General features: G+C 43.7%; 1 protein-coding gene across 1 annotated transcript; it reads right to left on the bottom strand.

Moving 5' to 3' along the window:
* Positions 1-6,125: 6,125 nt before the first annotated feature.
* Positions 6,126-23,561, bottom strand: CMTM6 (CKLF like MARVEL transmembrane domain containing 6). Its single transcript, XM_036030557.1, has 4 exons — positions 23,332-23,561; positions 13,883-14,059; positions 11,359-11,459; positions 6,126-8,825 (listed from the first exon to the last, which is right to left on the bottom strand). The coding sequence occupies exons 1-4, from the start codon at positions 23,467-23,469 to the stop codon at positions 8,690-8,692; spliced, it is 552 nt and encodes a 183-aa protein (XP_035886450.1). The 5' UTR covers positions 23,470-23,561; the 3' UTR covers positions 6,126-8,689.
* Between the last annotated feature and the right edge of the window lie 291 nt (positions 23,562-23,852).

Here is a 23,852-nt window from a genome sequence, read left to right as displayed (position 1 = left end):
CCCCCACTTCTGCCGGGCCTCTGAGTGTTTGTGTCTGCAGACTTCCTCCTGCTGTGGGAGGCAGCTGGGGCGCCACTGAGGCCGTCTCCAACTTGGCATTCTCGTGGTGCGAGTCTGAATCATCCCACAGGTGGGACAAGCTCTAAGGGCTCCTATCATGAGAAGACGAACCTTCAAATTAAGGACCCAAACCAGCCCCTGAGCCTTTAATCATCTTCACACACAGGTGGTTGCCCACTCATTAGACAGAGTGTCTTCCCTAATGCACTGCTGGTTTAATGAAGGCCTCGCCGGCAAAGGAGACCAGCTGACAAGCATCGCTGATGGAAGAGCCCGCCCACCCCCAAGGAGAGCAGTTCTCCTCCGAGATGCTAGTGCCCACGGCTGAGGGCCCACAGCAGCGGCCACTCCATGCAACGAGCTGACACGTGGGGCTGCTAGCCACAGAGTGTAGCGCCCCAAGACCCATTGCATGATATCTGTGCATAGGCTTGCGGGCTACCTCAAACGGCCTGTCTGTGGGGTCAGGTCTTTGGGCTGCCCAGGACTAGGCTAGTAATAACTCACCAAATACTGGGTGGTGCCCCCCCTCGTGGAAACGTGTAACTATTTAATTACACACATGTAGTTATATGAAGCAAGCACATCTAGAAGAAAAGTGTCTCATCTAGCCAAACCAACGGGGAAAAAGCCGACAAACCGTGTGGCCATCATCCGAGGGGGGAGATCACACGCTTGTCCAGACCACAATGAGCTGCTCTGGGAACCGGCACCAAGCAGGAGGCGAGAGAGGGGTGCTAGCCTGGCCGGTGGGGCTCAGCCGGTTAGGCGTCATCCTGCAAAGCGAAAGGTCACAGGATCGATTCCCAGTTAGGGCACGTGCCTGGGTTGCGGGTTCAGTCCCCGGTCAGGGCACATAGGAGAGGCAACCCATGGGTGTTTCTCTCCTTCTTTCCCCTTCCCTCCCCCCCTCTCTAATAAAAATAAATCTTTAAAAAAAGAGATGGGTGCTGATTTATGCCAGGACGAACAGCCATTACGGTCAGACAGTCTCTAAGGAAGGCTTATAGAAAGCACCCCCCGTGCTGGAGTGCATCCAGCTGGTGGGACAGATGGCAGTCACATTACGGAGCGCCCTTGACCCCACGGCAAGTTCAAAGACATGTTCCAGGAAAGCTCAATGTCAAATACAAAGATAAAATCTTAAAAGAACCAAAAGTTATATACTATGAATGCAGGCTAACAGTGGATTTTTTTTTTGCAATGTTACAGGCCAGATGACAATGGAATATGTTTGAAGTAATAAAAAAAAATAACAGTCAATCTAAAATTCTACATCTGGCTTAGCTGATTTGAAGACCAAGGGCAAAAATAAACATTGTTAGACTGTTGCTGAAAAGACAAGTAACACTTGAGTCCGAAGAAAACTGGAATCTAAAACTAAGGAGTAGAAACCAAAGAAGCCTTGGGAGTGGAAAACTAAAACATATTAGCAAATCTGAAAAAGCAACACCGCACCAGCAGTGAGAGCTAAGGGCGGGGGGGGGGGGGGCGGAGGACAAGACAAACTGAAACATGGAGCCACCACCAACACAGCAGAGGGGCTGCAGTGCTGATTAGCTTTGTCAGTTGTCGTTGTTGTTTTTTAAATAGAACACGTGTGCTAAAAAGGTTCAGAGTATCACTGAAAAGTTCCAGCTAACCAAGGTGGCAGGAATTACAGAATTATAAAGTCACCACTCTGCAATAAAATAAAATAAACAGGTTTATTTTATTCTCTAATACAACAAAAGGTTTAGACGCAGAGCAGTGGGCGGAACCTTTCAGCTAGCAAGTCCACGGGGAAGGTCACCGAGGGAGGGGCCCGGCTGGCCGTCAGCACCCGGACCCACTGATGGATAGAGCGGAGGAGCGCTCCTCGCGAGCACGCGCCGCCGGACAAAGGCGTGCAATGCCCGGCATCGCCTACGAGAAAACCTTGGAAGAAGAAAAAGACTAACGTGGATTTAAGTAAGCCGCTAGAGCTATCTTTCAGTGTGGAGGGAGTGACGGGAACAGAGGAACAGGTGACCCAGCACGAGGACGCGGCAGAGACACCCAGAAGGTGAGCTACCCCGCGGGGACCCGTGGGCAAACCACGAGAGGTGGCGCAAGACGGTGGCGGCACTGCTCGGTGCGCCCACGCTGAGGACACGGTCCACACAAACCGATCACTTTCCATTTCAGTCTTCTCATCAGAACATGAACATTTTAAATAAGGATCCCCCATTCTTATTAGCGAGAAAAATGACCGTCTCTGGTACCAGCGGTAGATTGTTGCAGGAAAATCACCCAGTAATCTGGAAGTTTCTTTGGAGCTGTGCGAGGGGAGGTTCCTGGCACAGACAGGCCTGATTTTCACAAACAGGTTGTTACTAGAAATACAGGTTTTTAAAAAGCTCTTCTATTTAGGACCCAGAAGGAAGTACAGGGCATGAAAGAGTCATATTATCTCATCTTAGAAAATAACTAAATAATTATAAACAGGAGTTTTGTTAGAAATAAAAATTATTAAGATCCTGCTGCTAGAGATCAAGGGACATAAAAAACGTGTCATGGGAAACTGGAGGAAAGGGGATTTCTCATTGTGCTCATTCACATCGTCACAGCGTCTCCGACACATTCTGTAACAATGTCACAGTGTCCGGGGCACACAGGACAAGTGAGGTACAAGAACTGTACAAAGGCGGCCTTGGAAATAAAGGCCAGCGTCAGCAGAGACCCTACGTTCACCACAGTAATTAATGTTCAGTCATAAGTCATGTTTCCGCAAATGAATCTATACAATCAGCGTGTCTCCAAGAAGAAAATACCAATCAGGGAATTTTATGGAACTTACCGACCCCATCTTGAAAAGGTGCAGTTATAATAGTGCTTCGGCACCTTCCTCCCCATCTTGTTGTAAACATAAAACTGCTCTAAAAAGTGGTCTTTAAAAACACTGAATGCCAGAAATAGAACAGAACACTTCTGGACTTGCCCTATCAGATATTAAGATTTTATCAAGACTGCAGGATTGCCCTGATGGGTGTAACTCAGCAGGTTGACCATCGTCCTGTAACCCGGGAGGCCACCGGTTTGATTCCCGGCCAGGGCACATGCCCAGGTTGCAGGCCAGGTCCCCGGATGCGCGTGTGTAAGAGGCAACCACACACTGAGGTTTCTCTCCCTCTCTTTCTCCCTCTAAAAATAAGTAAATAATTGTCTAAAGACTCTAGGATTAGCAAAAGTACAGAAAAGGAGCCCAAGAAAGCCACACCCATGCATACACATAAACTTGGTACGTGACAGAGGCAACCCTGTCCATCAGAGGAGCAAGAAGTCACTCGCTGAAGCAATCGATCAGATGGCATGAGGTGCTTACCCATGAAAATGAAGGTAGGATCAAGTGTTAGGTATAAAATGCAAATCTTTCAACACTTCGGCAGGTCCAGGAGAACATCTCTGACCTTGAGGGGACCAGTGAAGCAACGTAAAAATATAAATCACAGGCTGCGAGAAGACTATTTCCAAGGCATGTGACTAACAAAGGGTCGTATCCATACCATGTTGCAAACTCTCAACTAAAGAAATCCCCAACATTAAAGAAAAAAGGCCAAGGATACAAACCAGCAGCTCGCAGGTGCGTGGGAGCCTAAAAGGTCGACGACACACAGATGATGAAATGATCGGCCTCACCGCTCACACGGGAAACAGAATAAAGCGAAGGGCCGTTTCAGGCCCACGGTGGCAGAAACATCAGGCTGGACTAACACTCAGTACGAGAAGGGCTGGGGAAACGAGCACTCTCCCACACAGATGATGAGAACGTGGGCTGGTTCTGCTGCTTTGGAGACCCATCTGGAAATATGTAGCCACAGTATAATCCCATATACCCTGGGACCCGATCATTTTATTTCTAAGTACACACCCAACATATAAACTCTTGCACATGTGCACGAGATGTTTAAGCGTGTTTGTTCCCTGTAACATTGGTGGAAATGGTCAAAAAGAAAACCACATTAAATTTTTTCTATCGACAGGGGGATGAGAAATAAATTGTGGCACATTCATACGATGAAATACCAAGTAACACCTGAAAGGAATGAAGTAGCGTTTCATGCGTCAGATACACTGCAAAATACTAATTGAAAAAGCAAGTTATAAAAGGATACATACAGCACAAACACCATGCAGTTGTTTATGGACACACTTGTATATAGATGGCACAGACAATAAGGACAGGAAAGATACCACCGAATTCAAGACAGTGTTTACTATGTTTACGATTCTATTTAAATAGAATAAGAGTAGAGGTGGTGGTACTTTAAAATATAATTTCATATTCTTCTTTTTAAGAAATATTTTGTTCTTTAATCCTCACCTGAGGACATGTTTCCACTGATTTTTAGAGAGAGAAAGGAGGGAGGGAAGGAGGGAGAGAGAGCGCACATGGGCAGGGGAGAGAAACACCGATGTGATGATAAACATCAATCAGTTGTCTCCCATATGCACCCCACCTGGGATCGAACCCACAACCTAGGCACATGCCCTGACCGGGAATAGAACCGGCAACCTTTCGGTGCATGGAACAACGCTCCAGCCGGGTGCCATGTGGCCAGGGCACGTCATTTTCTTTTTTAACCAAGGACCCTTAAAGCAAGTATGGCAAAACGTTATGATCCACTGAAGCTGGGTGATGTCACAATAGGAGTTAGCCTCTGTACCCCCAGTGTCTGGCCTATTTTAAAAATCAAAAATATAAGTGGCCAAATGCAAAGATACCAGGGAAAGAACAATACTTGCCACCTTTCATTGAACCCATTTTCTATGACACACATGACTTGTAGAATTACAATTCAGTCTTAAAAAAGAAAACTGCTAGTTTTTCCACATGAAATTATTTTGGGAGAGTCAGGCCCCCCCCCCCACCCCCAACACACACACACACAAAGTCTGAAACTGAGAATTGTATTTCTCCTGGCTGGGGCACACTCCTTAACCTGCTGCAACAGACAGATCTTCTTTATCCCCAACCCAATGGCCCTTTCTCTTGCTTTGTTCGGGTATCGGAAGGCAATAGCTTCAAAGGGTACTCACAACCTAAGGGGAAATCTTGGTTATTTTAAGCCAATTACAGTAATTCTATTCTCTGTGCTTTAGAAATGGACATTTAATGTCTTGTCGTAAGCAAGTACATGAAGGCCACCGAGGAACTTCTGGAAGAAAAGAGACACCTTAGAGAGACAGAATAAGAAACAATCTCTCTGGCCTTCGGGCATTGCTGAGTTGCAGGTGAGGCCTGCAGAGGCTGCCACGGTCTTGCTACACGGGCAAGGGTCCGTCCTGAGGACCAAAGCTCACAGCCGAAGGCGGACAGGCAGGAGAACATGGACAAGAAGAACCTGGGTCCCTGAGGACACTGCTGAAGCCCCTGAATTTACCAGTCTCCGAACTGTCCTACCCAGACTTCTTGTGCAATAAATGTTCCTTAATGTTTAAGACCCACCTAAGCAGGTTTTCCGCTCCTTGCAGTTCGCTGCATCTTGATAGTGCTCCTGAACAAAACAGAACACAAAACTCCAAAGAATGCACAAATTCCAGTGAGTTCTCGATGACCATAAAGACCTTGTTATTCTCATACAGGCTGGAGGCAGGAATTTTGCAAAGCACACAAATAGCTGGAGCTTTCCAAAACCACCCTAGTTTCGCCTCACACTTTCCCAGTCGTTGAACCGACGAAAGAGAATGTGCCTGTTTTGTTTTTAGCATTGTTAGTCACATTGAGAAATGTGATGAAGAGTCCAAATTTGCTGCTTTGGTGGTACTGAAAGGAGTTTAGTCTGTAACATTCCTTTCAAACTCTTCACCCATAGCTCCTTTCAAATTCTCCTTTGAATGTACACCCCAACTTCTCAACAAGGGGAAAAGCCCGTGGCTCGGAACTGGGTTTGGTGCTCTTCTACTTGTGCCCCACGCCGGGGCAGATCCGCGGTCCAGTGTTCTGTGTAGGCACTTGCCGCGGTTGTACGGCCAACTCCTAAAACTCTGGAGAAGGCTTTCTCCTAAATACCGCGCTTCCCTAATGATTAAACAACTACAAAAGTATGGACAACGGGATGGATTTATTTAAAAAGAAGACTACAAAATTTGACATGGAGAAAGATAAAAAGGACACATGGGATTTCATTTGATAAATACAAAAATGATTGGCTATAAACAATGTAAAAATACATTTCCCAGTCCCCAAACAGAACATAATTTAAGTACAGCAATTATAAAATTTTTATATTGTAAGTGCATTTCCCTTATAATTTTTTAAAACCATTCCAGTTTATTTGTATAAAACATAGCAAATTAAATTTATAATATGTGATAATAAAAACTAATGTAACTTTGAGTTTACTAAGTCTGTCCTGTCCTGTCCTTAACAGTGGTTTCGGTCCCAAGTTCTCCTGGAACTGTGTATTTACCGCAGTGGTCTTTCCACTCGGAATCTCTTCTGCAAGAGAAAAGGGGGGCCAGTTGGTCACGGGTCCCATAAAAAAGCAACGTGAAAAAAAGTTCTAGAGTGACCAAAATACCAATGAATGCATTATCTTTCCGAAAAGGCAAGGCTCCATGGCCCTACACCAAGGGAACAACGGAAGGAAACCTCAGAACACCCAGAACCGAGCTCAGTGCCGGCTGCCCGTGAGGCCCGCTGAGGACGCGGCCGGCACACCCAACTAAACCCAACGCGTGGGTGGGGACCCTGAGGTAGTCCAGGTGGTTTGCTGTGAATCCCAGCTGGGTCTAGATGATATTTAATATGGCAACAGTACAGTAGTTTGATGTGAAGTTCCAGAACTTGCCTACCATCAGCTGGCAAGTCTTCTGAACCAGCCTCTTCTTGAACCCAAGGCCCAAGCTACTTCTCTCTTAGACGGCGCGTTCAGTAACAGAAGCACCCACGACTGGTTTCATTATCTCCCAAGCTGGTAATGATGGCATCGCCACTAACACTAGCATCCAGACCGTGATACAAATGGATAAGGCCCTGAGTCATGGAGACAGAGCAGCTGTGTCTGGCCATAATGACCAAGTTTTGAGAGTCACATTAGCCACCTGGATGCAGCTGAAACCGATCTACCAGACACAAAAGGCAGGTGAGAGGTTAAAAAATGATGGGGTCCCTAGACACATGATTCCACTTTCTCAGACAGTCCACCTAGCACGCCTAGCCCGGAACACCTCCCCCAAACTCCTGAAGGACCTGACGCGTGCGCTCATCACCTGGGCATCCAAGTTTTGAGTCAGAAATCTAGGAGGGCAAGAAGGGTGTGTTCTGTAACCACCGCCTGCCGACAGCAGACAGTTCTTCCAGATTATCAGAACTGGCTGTGAAGTGTCCCTTGAGAACGGTCTGACTACTCCTGACCCCGTCAACAGCACTAACCTGGGCAGGACTCTAGATACTCACTCCCTTAGGACGGTCTCCTCCAAAGGCACTGCTCTGCGGGCACAAAAACCCCGAAGATCCCGCTAGCACTGTGGGCAATGAGAAGGGCCCGAGATCCTGGACCACCTAAAACCACCGCCAACAAGAAAGAGCCGGGGCCAGGAGTGCACCTCTGCCTGACGAGGCAGCAGCGTGTGGACCATTCTGGGAAGGAGACGGAAAAGCAAGCATCTCAGAGAGATGAAAAGTCCAAAGGCTGGGGTTTTTAAAAGACTGGCTCCAATGAAAACGCTGAACAGGACCTGCAGAGCTCTATCAGTTTCAGTAGAAGTAATCACGCGCCAACAGGAGAGCGAACCGTTTTCTCACTCACAGTGGGAACTCGCCTCTCGGGATATTTGGTCAGTGGCCCATGCCTGCTTTTATAAGTTCACTGTATTGCACAAAAAGTATCTCTTTATTATCTTTGGTCCTTAGGTGAGATAGTAGTTTCTTAGATTTTTCCATGTGTTACACACAAAAAATTTGCTTATTATCAACAACCACCAAAGTGCAGAACAAATGCCGGGTTGCGGATGTTGATTTCATGCATATAAAATGCTAGCACCTCCCACACATTTTCTATTCGGCTATAAAAGAGTTAATAACAATTATCTTAAATTGTTACAATGTAATCTTAAGGCTGAGGGAGATGCAGTAGAGCCTGGGTATTATATTTTAAGAAAAAACCCTAAACCAACATTTTAAATATCGAATTCAAACATTTAAATACACATTAAATGTATGGAATCCTCAGAAAACAAACTCATAGTTAAGCAAATTAACTTAAAAGGGAAAACAATTCTGAACAGATGAAGTGAGTCATGTTGCTTATATAGCTGTGAGGAAAAATTTGAAAGCTAAGCCCTAATAACAACGACAGAATAATTTATCAATAGTTGAGCTGTGCCTTAATGAAACAACTGCCCTCACCTCCAAAAAATAAAAAATAAACTTCGTTGATACAAATTTCAAATGCTACAAAAAAAAAAAAAAAAAAAAAACCCAAACCCTGTTGGCCTAATCTGTGGTGACGGGCACACTATCCGAATTGATACAACTGCCTTCGGGCCCTTCCCCTTGCTCTTCGAAAGAAGTGGTTTAGCCATTACACAGACTGTACAAGTGCCTCTGCCCGGGCTCCGGGGCCACGCAGTCGGCACCTTGCGAAACACCGGCTCCCTGCAGTCTTTAAGCATTCAGTGGTTCGGTGAGCGCCTCTGCCCTGGTGGCGGTCTCAGGTTTCCTCAGCTGGGACGTCTGTCGTTTTTCATGGAACATAAAGCCACCGTCAGCCAGGAACATAAAACTTGCGAGAAATCCAAACGTCTGAGGAGGAAAAGGGGGCAAAGGTTATATGAAGAATTTGATCATATAATCTCACATTTCCTGCTTGGCTTTGAGAGTGGTTCATATAAGCAAGATGATTCAATAGTTTTTTTCTTAAATTTAGTGGTAAAAAAAATGTTTAACGTCACCACAAAATGGAAAGAAGTTACAAAAAAAAAAAAAAGAATTCGGGAATAATGGCTTAGTCACAGTCTCACAAGTAACAAATGCCCTGTCTCATAAATGCACGTCAAGTGCGTGTTCACGTGGACTGCCCATCTGTGAAGTTAAGGTTAGCAGATGAAAAACAAAACCCTAGAGAAGGACACAAACAGGATTATTAGCCACGTTAGACTGCCCCTCAGACAAGATAAGGGGCACACGTGAGTAGGCAGCTGAGCCTGTGTGAAAAGAGGAAAAGTTATTAATATAAAAAGGCCAGTTCTATTTTGAAGATACCTTTAGGTTATCTAAAAAAACATTTTCCAGTTCATTGTCACACTCTGATGACGTGACATGATGCCACGATTTACTTCCCCTTCCTTCAACCACTTCCTCCTTGTCGTGCTCTGCTGAGATCGGATCAACATTCTGAGAATTCTGTCCAGAGACAGACGACCTTGGTTCAAATTTAGCTTCTCCACTCGCAACACCTTTAAGGAAGTGGGGGCCAAAGCGCTCTACGAGAAGAGAAAACTAAAGCAGGTGATGGCGCAAGTCCCTTCCACGGTTTCTCCCATTCTGTTGTCGTTTGCTGGTCTCTTTTCCCCCCAAAACCCAACCCTTCCACCTCAAGAACACGCCCTCTGCCTCACGTCACTGTAAAGCGAACTGAGTTCCAAATTAATTAATTCACCTCCACACCCCCCAACACATCCAACCTAAAGTTAATTATCAAGCCCCCCACCCAAAACTCAACTCTCTTCCCTCTGATGGCACTTCTCCCCCGATTGGCTGGCTCACTCAGCACCTGAAAGGGAGACCAGACGTCCCCAGTCTGTGAAGCCACCTCCCACCCCTCGGAGAGTCCCAGTCCACACAAGGCCCTTTGCCCTATCATCCAGACAGATGATCTTCCAGCTCATTGGCTCACACACTTGACAATTTTTTTTTAAATAAACCCCCTCACTCATTTAATTCTCCAAAAGTTTTCATAATTTAAATAGCTGCAAATGGTCATTTCCAGCATACTATAGAGTTCTTAAACTGCCAGTCACTCTTAAATATATCCAATGAAATCTAAATACTGCAATAATCTAACATACCATCTAATTAAAACACATCAACAAGGTCTTTTTTAATAGCTGGGAATTTTATGCCATGGTTTTTTTGCCCTACACTCAACTTTTCCTCAACCTCCACTTCTTCCACAGGACTTTATAGTAATGTATTTCTATACTTGAAACTACTTTCCTGACAATCCTATCCTCTTCCTCTGCAGTAAGTCTTCTTCTGCAACACCTCCTCGGAAGTATTGATATATATATATAAACTGAAAAGGTTTTATTAAAACTTTCGGTTTTCTCTTCAAGAGGTTCACAGACCCATGGATAAATACTACTTAAGAGTGAGTCACAGTTCAGCATTAATGTTACTTCCATGTTTTGTTTTTATACATGTGAGTGCTAAGAAACCATGAATAAGGAGATATAGCCATGCAATTCTTGAACTCCTTTTAAGTTTTTCTATCATAAAAAGTCATTTTAATGATCTATTAGCTGACACCTCAATTCTGTCATGAGCAAATGTATTAATGGGAAACCAGCTGACTTGTAAAAGGATTAGTTATCCAGTTCTGAGATGTTCACATTTGGAACAATGGTACCAGTTCAGGTCTATGGGCTTTGATTTGCGATTCTGAAATCCAAAACAAGCTCAAAGTTTTCATGATTTGCGTGGCTCAAAGTCAACATGAAATAGAACTATTTAAAATCTTTGCCTGTCCCTTTTACTGTGAATATTCCTGTGCTTCAGAAATAGCTACATGCCGGATTATAGGAGGCTGCCCAGGCCCCCTGAAGGTGTTGTATAGTAAAGTTCATGTACAGCATCACTTTTCCAAAATCCAAAATATTCTCCATTCTAAAAAAACCCTGCCCTCCCACCAAAGGATTTCAGATACAAGTGTTTTCTTTTGATCTTTTATTAGGCTCAACTTTTGGATCATTTCTCCTGTATATTCCATACACCTAGAACAGCACCTGCCATATAGACGTGTTTTGTTGAACTGAAAAGTAGAGAAATATAAGATAATAAAGTCAATTCTACCACTTCCATTAGCAATAACATGTTCATATTTGGAGTAAATGTGTTTTTTTGTTAACAAAATTCAAATTCTAAAGACATGTTCTAGGTTTTTCATGCTATCATATTTAAAGCTATCATTGTTTGCTTTTAGGTCTTCTATTCAAAATTACAATAAAAAATAAATTCAAAGACAAACTACTCTCCCGTATTGTATAACTTGTCAACTACTTCTCAGATTCCCGATGACACAGAAAAATAAGCGAAGACAAAAACACAAGGTACTTACAATGGCAGCAATTTCAGCTGAGGTGTGGTCGTGCATGGTAGCAAAAAGGATGGACGCCAACAGAAACACTAATCCTGTCACCCCAGTGATGTAAAAATCCTACACGCATGTACAAAACACATAAGGAATGCAGTATGGTTAGGTTGACAGAAACAAATATTTTAGTTTTTACTTTAAAAAACTTTAATGACATTTCTTTTGCTTCATACAACCCAAACGTGCACACGGGGACTTCCATCTTTCCAATAAGCCGGGCACGAGAGGGCCGCCCCGGGAAGGAGCACGAGGGCAGGGCATAGTGGACAGGGCATATTCCGAGAATACATCACAGAACAATCTTGTCATAAAACAGTTCCCCAAAAGGTCATGTGTGTGAGTGTGTGTGACAGTGTGTGTGTGTATTTCTCTGGGACATAGTAAAGTTATCAAAGCCAAAGGATTTATTAAATCCTACCTTACTTCTGGTTAAAAAAAAAAAAAAAGGCACATCTCTTTCCCTCCAGTGCACTCTGCCAGGACGGCCTGTCTGAGAGCACTTCGGAGCTCTGAAAGCACTTTGGGAAAGAGACTCAGAAGAACCATCCACCAGTAACTAAACAAAAGTATGCTAGCAGCATGTTTTTTAGCCACTTAAACTTTCGGCAATAACGTATTGCTTTTAGTTGTTCCATGTGGGTAATCCAAAATAGGCTTGTATGACGAGCTACCTACTACCAGAAAAGCCTCCATATCTCATCATAATGCAGCTCACAATGATGGAGTTCTTCATGGGTTTCTAAGTGCTCTCTCCGGCATTATCTCATAAGGCGCTCTCTCTCTCACATGCCAACTGAGAACTGCTTGACATACGTACTCGATTCAGAAGAGAATCCGGTAACTGATAGCCACTCCAAAGTCTGACACTGAGTTTTTAGAAATGCAATCTCCACTAAACTTAATATAAACAAAACTACCCAACATAAAATTCCTATACTATTGTCAACTGTTCACTTAACATTTATTAAAACATTTAAGGAGTTTTGTCTTTGTTTCTAAAAGAGGTATTTTTCTACAGTACTTTGTTTTTCCTATTCCCTTAAATATTATTTCAAATCTGCTCCACACACATACAAGATTCTACTAATATTTGGATTGCATTCAAGTAGGTAAACAAGACAGTCATTCTGAGACAGAATAATGTACTATTCAATAAGCATGGGTTCTAGAGCCGGACTGAGTTCAAATCCCAGTTACACTACTTCCCAGGCTTTGTGGCTTTGAATTAGTTACTTAATATCCGTGTGCCTTTGTCTCTTCATCTGCAAATGGAGATAATAACAGTATCCTCTTTATAAAATGAGTCTAAAGATGAGTGTTAATCCATAGAAAGTGCTTAGATCAGTGCCAGGCACACAATAAATGTCTAGACATTGGCTATTGTTATTCTGGATAGAATGTGACCCACACTGGCACAGAACAGAAAAGATGCTTTCTTATAAAAGATTATCCTTCTACCCTCGACACCACCACCACACACTCAAAACCTTTTCTCTAAATCAGAAAACCTCCCTTACATGAAGATATATTTAAAATTTAAGTAATTATGCACACAGTAAAAGTGATTTTTAAACCACTGAAACAAACATGAAATCCTTATGTAGTTAAGTACAAAGCAGAATATATATATTCTATGATTACAACTACTTAAAATTTTTAAATTACCTATTAATAGAAACAAAGGCCCAAAAGAAATATAGTAAAATATTTACAAAAGCTGTTTTAAAATAAAAAAAATTAAGCCCTGGCTGGTATGGTTCAGTGGACTGAGTTCCGGCCTGTGAACCAAAGGATAGCTGGTTTGATTCCCAGTCAGGGCACATGCCTGGGTTGTAGGTCAGGTCCCCAGTGGGGGGGCGTTTGAAAGGCAACCACACACTGATGTTTCTCTCCCTCTCTTTCTTCCTCCCTTCCTCTCTCTAAAAATAAATAAATAAATAAACGAATCCTTATACTAAAATAAAAACACAGGTTCAGCGGGCTAAGTCTTTTAATAAATGCCTTCTTAATTCACTTACAGACAACTTTTTTTCATAATGAAATCAAAACAAACTAAGTGTAATTACATGCCATTTTATTTATAAGCTCCAGAAATACAGCACATTAGTTCATCACATTACTCCATCTCTAGGGCCTCGCATCATGCCTCACATATAATAGGCACACAATGAAAAACTGTAGAACCAATGAGTGACACTCTAAAATGTGAGAAATGGAAAGTGACAAACTCTTAGTTTTTAAAAATATCTAATGTGAATTAAACGACCAGTTGCTGTGCAATATGGGTAGTGTTGTCACTTTCATTCTAATTCCACTTTCCCCTTCTATCCTGCCATTTGGCGGGGGAAAACCGAGTTGCTTAAAGGCAGAGCTGGAACAACTTTTCTCATGTTACTGAGTTTTTTGAAAGTGTTACTACTTCGAATAACAAAACACTACCAGATTCTCTATGTTCCTAATATAAGGACAATATTTTTCGTGCTCACCGATGACTTAATTTTCCCAGCATCCATTTTGTCATAGACCGGAGTGCAGTACACTATCAGGATAAGGAGACTCAGAAGGAAGGCACTGCTGCTGACGAGTTCAAAAAAGTACAGCGCCCCACACAAGGTGCACTGGGAGACCACCTCTTCACAGATAAAGGCCAGCAGAGACAGCAACTGCAAAACAAACAAAGCATTTTACTTCAGTGATTTTCTGGAGAAACCTACACCGTTTTCAGAAAACACCATCTGTTCACTCAAATATTTATGAAGCGGAGACAAGACGATGGCAAACACACTTCCCGAGTGGCTGATCTACAAAGAACTTACCGTCTGGGTGCTTTGAGGGGAAGGTAGGTACACAGTCCCCCGCCATGTACTGTGGAACAGGGTAAATATTGGGCGTTGCTATGAAAGCTTACTGAAGAGCCATTGAACCTGGGGTGTCGGGAAAGGCGTCCTGGAGGGCAGCAGAGTCAGTTTGGGGGGCTCAAGTCAGCAAACGAAGTTCCAGGCAGAGAAGCGGTGCACACGAAGACCCAGCGGTGGGGGAGCCCAGCACCCTCCTACCCGGTGGGCACACGCACATCCCACCACCCGCCAGTGAGCCGTGAGAGCCAGCTGAGTCACCATGGCCCAAGTGTCCAGTGTGAAGGAGGGGACAGCAGCACAAAAACGATGAGACGGGACTAGAGAGGTAAGCCGAGGTCAGATCTAAATGTCCTCTTTAACTAGTTTAAGGACTCTGGGTTTTAAGGGTTTTTAAAGCAAAGGGTAGCATGGCCGAGTTCATGCTTTTAGCAGCTCTCACTAGCTGCAATATGCAGATGAGACTGGAGGAAGGGCAAAACTTGGAGCAGACATCTAGACGGGAAGCTGATGTATGAAATCGGGGAACAGAGAGTGCCCAGGGTGGCTAGCCGCAGTAATAGAGAGAGTGGCTAATTACTAAACGATGCAGTAGAAGCCGTTACTAGAGAAAATGAGTACCAACAGAGTAGAAACAAGATAATACACATGTACCGAAACGTTTTAACCTAATACAAAATGGCGCATTCACTCACTACTCATCTGAGGTGGGGGCGAGCCCACCACGCTGGAATTCCACACCAGGTTTTCTGCAGCGGCCACTCCCTCACTCACAGCTACCACTTCCCACTGAGGTTACCGGAACTGGGGCAAGGTCTTGGACGCTGATTATCAGAGTACGGAATCCTTCTAGGGTGGGACTGGTTTCACCAGCCTTTCACAGTTGCCTTGCTCTTACTTAATTCCACAGCAAGTATTTTAGTAACTTATTTTTCCATCTTTCTGAAGCATTCGATTTAGTTTTCACAGAAGCAATTTGTTTTCACACTCAATTTTAGTTTGTGTAATATTGAATTAAATGCCTGGCCATAGAAAGCATCGTTCATGTAAACCAGTACGGGACCAACACAAGTCAGCCGATGGCGGAGGTGGAGAGCGAAGAGTTCTGCAGAGGGGCCGGCCGGCCATGGCTGGCTGTGACGGGCAGGCGCAGGTCAGAATGATTTTTTGCACTGAACAGAGGATGGTTAGGTCTGGTGGGTCCGGCAACTGAAATGGAAGTGGGTTTTCACAGTGCTCCCACTGCATTAACATACTGATGCTTCAATGCAGAAATAAGAGTTTTGTTTTGTTCTTCTTTTTAAGAGGCAAGGGTGTTAGGAAGAGAATGAATTCAGTTTTAACTATGCTGTGTATGGGGGGCTGGGGGAAGTTAGGTGGAGATGCCTAGGAGGCGAATGGATATACAGGCCTGGAGCTCAGGCGGGCAGTCTGAGGTGGAGCTAGAGATGTGGGGGCCAGCCATGAGACCACCCAGAACGAGCAGAGGTGGCCTGGCACAGAACTCTGAAGAACCCAAGGGATATGCAGAGGGGCAGACACCTGCAAAGGACAATCAGAAGCAACAGTCCGAGGGGCAGTAGACCAAGAAAAAGTATTTCTATAAAGAGGAAGGAATCCAGAGTCCTAAATGCTACTTAGTAGTCAGGTAAGAACAAAACTGAAACGCTTACATTAGCCTAAGCTGCAGGAAGGCTGCTGATGACATCAGCAAGACCATGTCAGGGTAGTCATACAGGGAAGCTTAGACGACGACAGCACTGCATGTTGGGAAGGAAGTAAGGGGAAGACAAAGCAGTAGAACGGAGACAGAACAGGCAAGAAGCATGGTTTCAGAAGAGTGGCCAGCTAGGGCAGCAGTGGAGGAGGTCCAAGGGAAGGGAATTTCTAGATGGGAAAGAACTGGGCGTGTTTAAATGTTTAGGCAGAAACCAGGGAGATGGGCAGGTCTAAGGACAGGAAGAAAAGAGGTTCTCTAAAGGTGGGATTCGGAGCTCAGGTTTGGGGCTAACTCTTCTCTAGAAACAGGAGGGAAGAAAGTGAAGAGTTTCACTCGGGCAGTTTGTGTGGGTTTTGTGGAAACTGAGGGAGTTTCCTTCTGAGTGTTAAAACAATCAAAATAACTGATGACCCAAGTAGATGCCTACATCGGGAAATGCCATTTCACCCAAGTCAGGCCAGTAGAAGCAACCAGATATATTAAGGGAAACAAAATTGCTACCAAAGTCAACAGATACACTTCCCAGTATGCAATAATAATCTTATCCTACAAAACATTTTCACACAAAATGGCCAATGGTACAGTTACTCTGAAAACAGTTTAGCAGTTTCTCCCTCCCTCCCCCCACCTCTCTCCCTACCCACCTCCTTCCTTCCCTCCCTGCCTCCCTCCCTTCCTGAGATGTTACTTATTTACTTTTAGAGAGAGTGAAAGGGAGGGAAAAAGATAGGGAGAGAAACATCAATGTGTGAAAGAAACACTGATCAGCTGCCTCTCACACACCCACACCCCAGGCATGTGCCGACTGGGAATGGAACCGGCGACCTTTCAGTTTGCAGAACAATGGCCAATCCATTCAGCCACAGTAGCCAAGGCCAGTTTAGCTGTTTCCTTAAGAACTAAGCATGCAACTGCCATGAACCCAGCAACTGTATTTCTGCATTCCACATCCAACCAAGAGAAATAAAAACTGAAGTTCATGCAAACAATTTCATTCACAATAGCCCCAAACTGGAAACAATCCAGATGTCCTTCAATGGTCAAGCAAACTGTGGCAGGTACACTATACCACAGAATACTACTTAGCAACAAAAAGGAACAAACTTGACATATGCAACAACCTGGATGAATCTCCAGAGAATTATACAAAGTGAAAGACATCCCATTGCAAAAGGTTACAGACTGCATAATTCTATTCATACAGCATTCCTCAAAAAACAAACACTATAGAGGTGGAGAACAAATTAGCGGTGCCCGGGGGAGAGAGAAGCGGCGTGGCTGTAAAACAGCTATAAAGCAGAAGCAGGAGGGGAGCCTGTGCTGATGGAACAGTCCTGAATCTTGACTGTGGCAGTGCTTCTAGAAGCTACACATGTGATAAAACTGCAGCGCAGTAACACACATCCACACACGTGCATGCATGTGAGTGCACACAGGACCTCCCTGTACATTTTTTCCCAAGCTCCTATGAATCTACAATCACTTCCAAATAAAAGGTTTCCAAAAAAAGGTCAAATCTAAATTGGTATCTAAGCCTCTAAGGTTGTCCCCCTTTCTACTGAGCAATACAAAGTTCATATATCCCTACAACTGAAAAGAATGTATGTAAGAATGAAAATAGATCCTACTGCTATGAGTTCCTGTTAATGAAGTATAAAACTGTCCAGCATGTTCTGAACAACCGCCTTTAGACAGCTGTTAGGTGAGGCATTCCCAATCACAGACCATGGGATGTAAAATGACACACCAAGACAAATTCCCGAAGGCACTGGGTAAAGATCCTTCCTAAGTCTCCTATAATTATTCCAGGGTGAGTCTTTACAAGACTATAGTATAATAAAGTACTGCCTAATATTCCATTTGCCTTATTCTTGCTTCTGGTTGCCTCTATCTTAGGAGTTTTAGGAGCTTTTCTATGAGAAGTTTGCAAAATGTACCTGTTGCATAAAAGTGAATTAACTATGAGAAGATATCAGCCTAAAACTCTCATGGGGTTTGAGAACAGCTGAAGCGTTCTTATTACACTAATTAGATTATCAGGAACACTCGTCTGTGTAGACTATATAACAACAAAAAAAACCTATCTCTAGTAAAAATACAGACTGTTTATTTATTCTCAGTAAGAAGAGGGCAGGATCCAGCTTGGCCAGAAGCAATCATTGTTAAGTCATTAAAAGTCCTGCTCCAAACTTACTAACAGGAAGCATTCTTACTAACTTTAAGCCTCAGAGCAGTATTAAGAGGCAGGTTTCTGCATGGACATGCTAAAAGACTGAAAGGGTATCATATCAAATTTGGGAATTTACTAGTTCCTATTCCCAGTTAAAGACCAAGAAATCAGCACTATATAAAAGCTGTATGTGGTATGAAATGTTCTCCTGACTCGCCATCTATGATGCTGTTAAGTTTCCTTTATTATCTCCCATAGCACTAAAGAGCCTGCAGTACAAAATAAAGGGATCATTTCACAGTATGTTCAAATAATGAATCATTATGTTGGACACCTGAAAGTGATGTTACATTTCAATTATACCTCGATAAAAAAAAAACAAATAATGAAGTGTATCTGGGTATTATGCATGCAGCATTATAATACGCACAGGAACATGTAATGGCAGAGCAGTAAGACCAATGTACAAAAAACAGGGGGAACACAATTATTTTGTACTTCACAATCGAGCATTCATTATATCTAAGTTCAGGAAATCTCAAGAGAATGTTCGGATCCACCTGGACGAAGAGCAGCTGAAGAAGGGTGGGCGGAAAAGCGAGACTCAGCCCAGAGCCAAGAGACACACAGGGTCTGGGTGGGCAGAGGCCGTGCCAAGGACGGGGACAAACAAGAACAGGTGGTGAAGGCAAGCATTTGCATGGGAAGCCCCGAAGGCATAACCAGGCAACTGACCGAACTGGATGGGGAGTGCCGAGAAAAATGGTTAAGGTGCTGGGTGTGGTTCTGTGAAGGTCATGCCAGGGAGCCTGGACTTCCAGAGGCAGACAACAGGACCGCCTGCCTGGCTGCCTTGGATTGAAGAAACAAGGAACAACGGACTGGGTGGGGCCCGAAGGAATATCACAGCTCAAGAATACAGGGGGAAGAATAAGGAACACCAGAAGAGCAAGTCACAAGTTTAACACTTCTGAGGGAAATTCTTTCGAAAAGCAAGTAAACATACTCCAACTGTTGAACAGCGATGCTGGGGGATGTAAGAGTGTGAAGGGTACAGTGCGGCTTACTTTATTTTAATCATACTTTTAGTTGATTTTTTTGTAAGCAGACAATTTTTTTATTACAAAAAGAAAAAATATAAAAGTTAAGGGAAGGAAGAATTTCAAGAAATGGGCAGTCACCAGCACCAAATACCAAGGACAGGAAAAAGAGATAAGGCCACTGAATCGAATAAGGAGATAATGGTGAAGGTAACCCGCAAGTTAAAAGACTGGTTACTACCATCTGGTGAACAGATTTATTCCCAATGCGCGAGGACGTGCCACGAAGGACTGCTTACTAAATATGAAGCTCACTACCTAACGACAGGACACCTGTGCGGCTCCTTCTGATGACGGAAAACTTTACCCAAATGTAACTGAAGGAATTACCAAACTTTCAGAGCTGGGAGGCCTTTGGAGGGCACAGTCTCCCACCTTCGTGTTTACAAACGATGGACTTAATGTCTGGCAGGCAAGTAAGTCCCCAGTTAGCCAGGCACAGACAAGAGCCCAGGTCTCCTGACTCCCTCTCTGTACTTGTTCCTCCCCAGAAAACACTATTTGTTAGGTTTATTTTACAACTTTGTACGTTCATGCAGGTTTCCCCTGTAGAACTGGGTTTTTGAGGTTACAACTGTAGTTTTGTGCATTTCCCCTTTTGCTGTTAAACCATACATACATTAAAAGCAATTTGCTAGGGTTAACATATCTGGGAAGTCTTAGTGACTAAAAGACGGTCTTACTCACAGTCCTAATGATTTCAACATTCAGATAATTACTACCCTGTGTCTTTCTCTCTCTCTTTCAATTTCACTGCCTTTTCTGAAACTTCGAGTCTTCTTTAAAATTAACAGTCATTGTATTAAATACTAATTCCCCATCATTTGCCTTTAACAGTCTATTATGAAAACATTTCTTATAAAAATAGCTTTTTAATGTTTCCCATTCATTATAAAACCCCATCTACAAAATTATATGAATTTGTGAATTAATGAACTTGTAGTGAGATGTAGTTTGAGCAAACACATCTGTCAGCCTGACGTCCGGCCAGGCTTCCCTTGCCTTAAGCAAACATTTACACTCACAAAGGTTCAAAGATAAAATTTGCTGACATTATGGATCTTCCTCAAGGTAAAAACAGAGCATTTTAATTTAGTACATATCAACTTTCACATTTAAGTAATGAAAGAAGCACCAATATAAGATAAATTGCTTCTAAGTGATTTGTTTCTTGGCACTTACAGAGTAACATTATATATAATTTAATAAATTTAAGTCACTGGTGAATTCCAAATCAAACTGCTTGCTTGAACAGTTATCATAATCATAGTACTGTGCAGCCATCGGGACATTCAACTGGTACCATAAACACAATGTCAGCTTGTTGCAGAGAATAATACTCATACTTAGATCACTGCACCAGCTTTCTAGCAAAGAATCAGGTTACCAAATGCCAATTCACCCCTTAATACAAAAACAAATTCCCTCAAAAATAACGACAACAACAACAGCAACAAAAAACCTCACAAAGTAAAAATACATGGGCCTAAAGAGCAATCTAAGGATAGAATAAACTGATAATAAACTGAATGCACAAATTTAGGACTGCAAAAACTCCTTACATGAATTCCTAGCTGAACCTTTATCTCTTCTTCAGCTCTGGAAGGGTAGGTAGTAGTCAGAGGACGCTTAGGTTTTGAACAAGCCTTTGACAAAACTAAGGTCATACCTGCACGGTAGACACAACTAGACAGCTCCAACTCAAGAGTTACATACGTGGAACTCAATAGCCAGCTACACTGTTCTAGCTCCGACCTCCCCTTCCCTGTTTGCAGCCTCGTCTCTAGCCCTTTTGGTGTTCGGTTCTGCACCAACACACGCCACAGAGCCTCGGAGATTAGTAAAAATCTTGGAAAGACTCTCAGAGGAAATCCAATTCAGCTTCCTAGTACTCTAAGGATTTCCTAAGCTTACAGTCTCTGACTTTTAAGTTTTAGAGAAAGGTTCCTTTCTTTTTGGGGTCTTTGAGAATCTGTAAAGATGTATGGGTTCAGAATAACATACCCAAACACATACACACACTACATTTTGAATAAAACGTCATAGGGCTTGCAGGTCCCTTGTTAAAGTACCTCCTCTTCTGATTATGGTTTCCTTATTGGAGCTCTGAAATTCTACTTAATTTTTTAAAATAAGTCATCTAAAGTAAAACAACCTAAAGGCAGAATTTGAGTTACAGCAAAGAAAACTGCCTGTTGCCCCAGGCAGGATGGCAGTTTTTATTTACTTGGGACTTTCTGGGTAACCCCCATAATATAGAGTTGGGAAGAGGTAAGGCATTATTAAAATAAACAAAGCAGGAACAAAAAGACAACCATCAAAATGAAAGGCAATAACAATGAAAAAATTTAAAATATACATTCAAGAAAGCATTCTTATAACATTACAAGTTCCCCATAAACAAATGCATAGATTTCAAAAGAACCATCAGTTGTTATCCTTTCCGTCTGTCTCCTTACGGATGATGGAGAACAAGCAGGACTAATAGTCTAACAATCTTTGCAAGGCAAATTCATCGTCCCCTCTTCCATAAGCCTAAGTCCATTTCCCAAATTTCTAGTTGTATTCTGTTCTGAAGATACACTACTAACCCTATAAATAAGGTGACGAAAAATTTTACTTTAGCTTTGCTGTACCTAATTAGCAAGAAAAACACAGGCAACTGAAAATAGATTTAATGGGCAAGAGATGAATATTGACGATGTTTTTTAAGCAGTAAGAATGCTTTAGATTAATATTCTTTTCTGTTTTAAAGAGTTCTTAATTCAAGTAGAAACATTTTAGTTCTACTGTGGAGAAATAGCTGAAATCTACAAGTCTCGTGAGAGCTAACAAGGGGAAGCACAGAAGGAATCACTCCAGGGTAGAAGGAATAGCTGATGCAAAGAAAGACACCGGGAACCTCTCTTGCCAAGAAACGAAAATGTGGAACTACCTAAAAAAAGGCTGGACAGACAGAGCCAGACTCTCTTGAGCTCCACAGGCCATAATGTCACTTGCCTCCAAGTGATTTCGCAATTATTCCCAGATGTGATTTTGGTGACTTTAAAGTAATGCCAGTTTCCTGACTGCTATTTTTTTTTTTATTTCATAAAAGTAGGTCATCTCAGTTCTAAGAACATAAGCTCTGGTTATCTGAGTTCTATTAAGTTCCTCCCAAAGAAACTAATTGGTTATTTTCACTTGCATGGTTTAAAGAAACAAACCAATCCATAAAACTACTCTAGGCAGTCTTTTATTTTTCGTCTTGCAGAAAACGTTGCTCATCATTGGTTAAAACAGAATATAAGAGCTCAATATGCGTGTAAACAATTTGATAACTAAAATTTCAATCTCAAAGATGTTCTGATATTTTCACCAACAGGTGAAAGGTACCTTCACTGCCTACAGTAAACTAAAATTCAATGAAATTGAAAATACCGTGCCCTAGTTTTGCCGCCAGCACTCAAAACACAAAAAGACGCCCTTTTGATTTTGCACTTCGCACATATATGTTGCCCACTCGGAAATAGTTGTTTTCCAATCAACATAAAACTCTCGGGAGACAATTTATTGAATGCGTACATCTCAATGCCAGTGCGCGGTATCGAAGACTTTGTCCACCAAATTAAACTGCCCCCAAGGACTCGCGCCAGGAAAACCGCAGGAACCAGGGAAAGATAAACAAAAAAGCACTTCGTAGTCTAAATACGGGAACTGTGGGAGATAACACAGAGTAATAGCTGGGAGAAGAAACGAAGGTGGCTGCAGAGGAGTAAATGGAATGAGTCTAAGTGTCTCACTTGGGTCTGCTCCGACGCATTTCCTGGACTCCACCTAACAGGCTCGGCGGCCCTCCATCGCTATCCGGGTCCCGGCCAGAAAGAGATCTAGGGACGAGGGGCGGCCCGCAGGGAGGAGGTGGGGGCCGGAGGGTAACGCCCCCTTCTTTGCCGAAGAGGGAAGGAACTGGGGGGTGTGGAAACGACCGCTTCCTGAACAACCACGTTGAAAAGAGGCGGCTCGGCAGCCTCCCTAGCCCACGGGCAGATGCCCCAGGGACCAGACCCCCCTCCCCGGCCCGGCTCGCCCGCCATGGCCACGGACTCACCAGCTGCAAGACTTTTAGCACGCGCTGAGGCAATTTGAGCCGGCCCAGGTTGAAGTAGGCGGCGAGGCGGCTCCTGGCGCCCCTGGCAGGGCCCGGATCCTCCTCCGTGGTGGGGCTGTACACGGCTCCGTTCTCCATCTCCCAGGGCCCGGGAACACAGCGACCACGGCGGTGGCAGTGCGGCGCTCACCGACTCCAGAAGTCCGCGGGCCGTCACTTCCTGGGCCTCCGCCTTGACATCCGGCGGACTCCGCCCTGCCCCGCCTCCTCCCTGGCCCCGCCTCCGCTCTAGCCCGCTCCCCGTCCTGGCCCCGCCCCTTCCTCACCCCGGCGCCTGTCTCCGGTAGCCCTTACCCACCACATCACAGGCCTTGTAAATATCTGGGGAAATACTTTCATGTAAAGGAACAGAAAGCACACATGTCCTGAGAATCAAATGAGCTTGGCTCATTCTGAAACCAGACTGGTGTAACTAGGGCTAAGCAAGGGAGGAGAGGAGATGAGATTGGAGGTGCCGGCAG

The sequence above is a fragment of the Phyllostomus discolor genome, chromosome 7 (assembly GCF_004126475.2).
Source record: "Phyllostomus discolor isolate MPI-MPIP mPhyDis1 chromosome 7, mPhyDis1.pri.v3, whole genome shotgun sequence".
Taxonomy (NCBI): domain Eukaryota; kingdom Metazoa; phylum Chordata; class Mammalia; order Chiroptera; family Phyllostomidae; genus Phyllostomus; species Phyllostomus discolor.
This window is presented reverse-complemented; position numbering and strand designations above follow the sequence as displayed.

Excerpts from the sequence above, each read along its gene's own strand:
- CMTM6 (XM_036030557.1), bottom strand. The coding sequence starts at position 23,469 with ATGGAGAACGGAGCCGTGTACAGCCCCACCACGGAGGAGGATCCGGGC. Across the intron at positions 14,060-23,331 it reads TGCTAAAAGTCTTGCAGCTG|TTGCTGTCTCTGCTGGCCTT; the intron begins GTGAGTCCGTGG and ends TTTGTTTTGCAG. Across the intron at positions 8,826-11,358 it reads GCTGAAATTGCTGCCATTGT|GTTTGGATTTCTCGCAAGTT; the intron begins AAGTACCTTGTG and ends TCCTCCTCAGAC.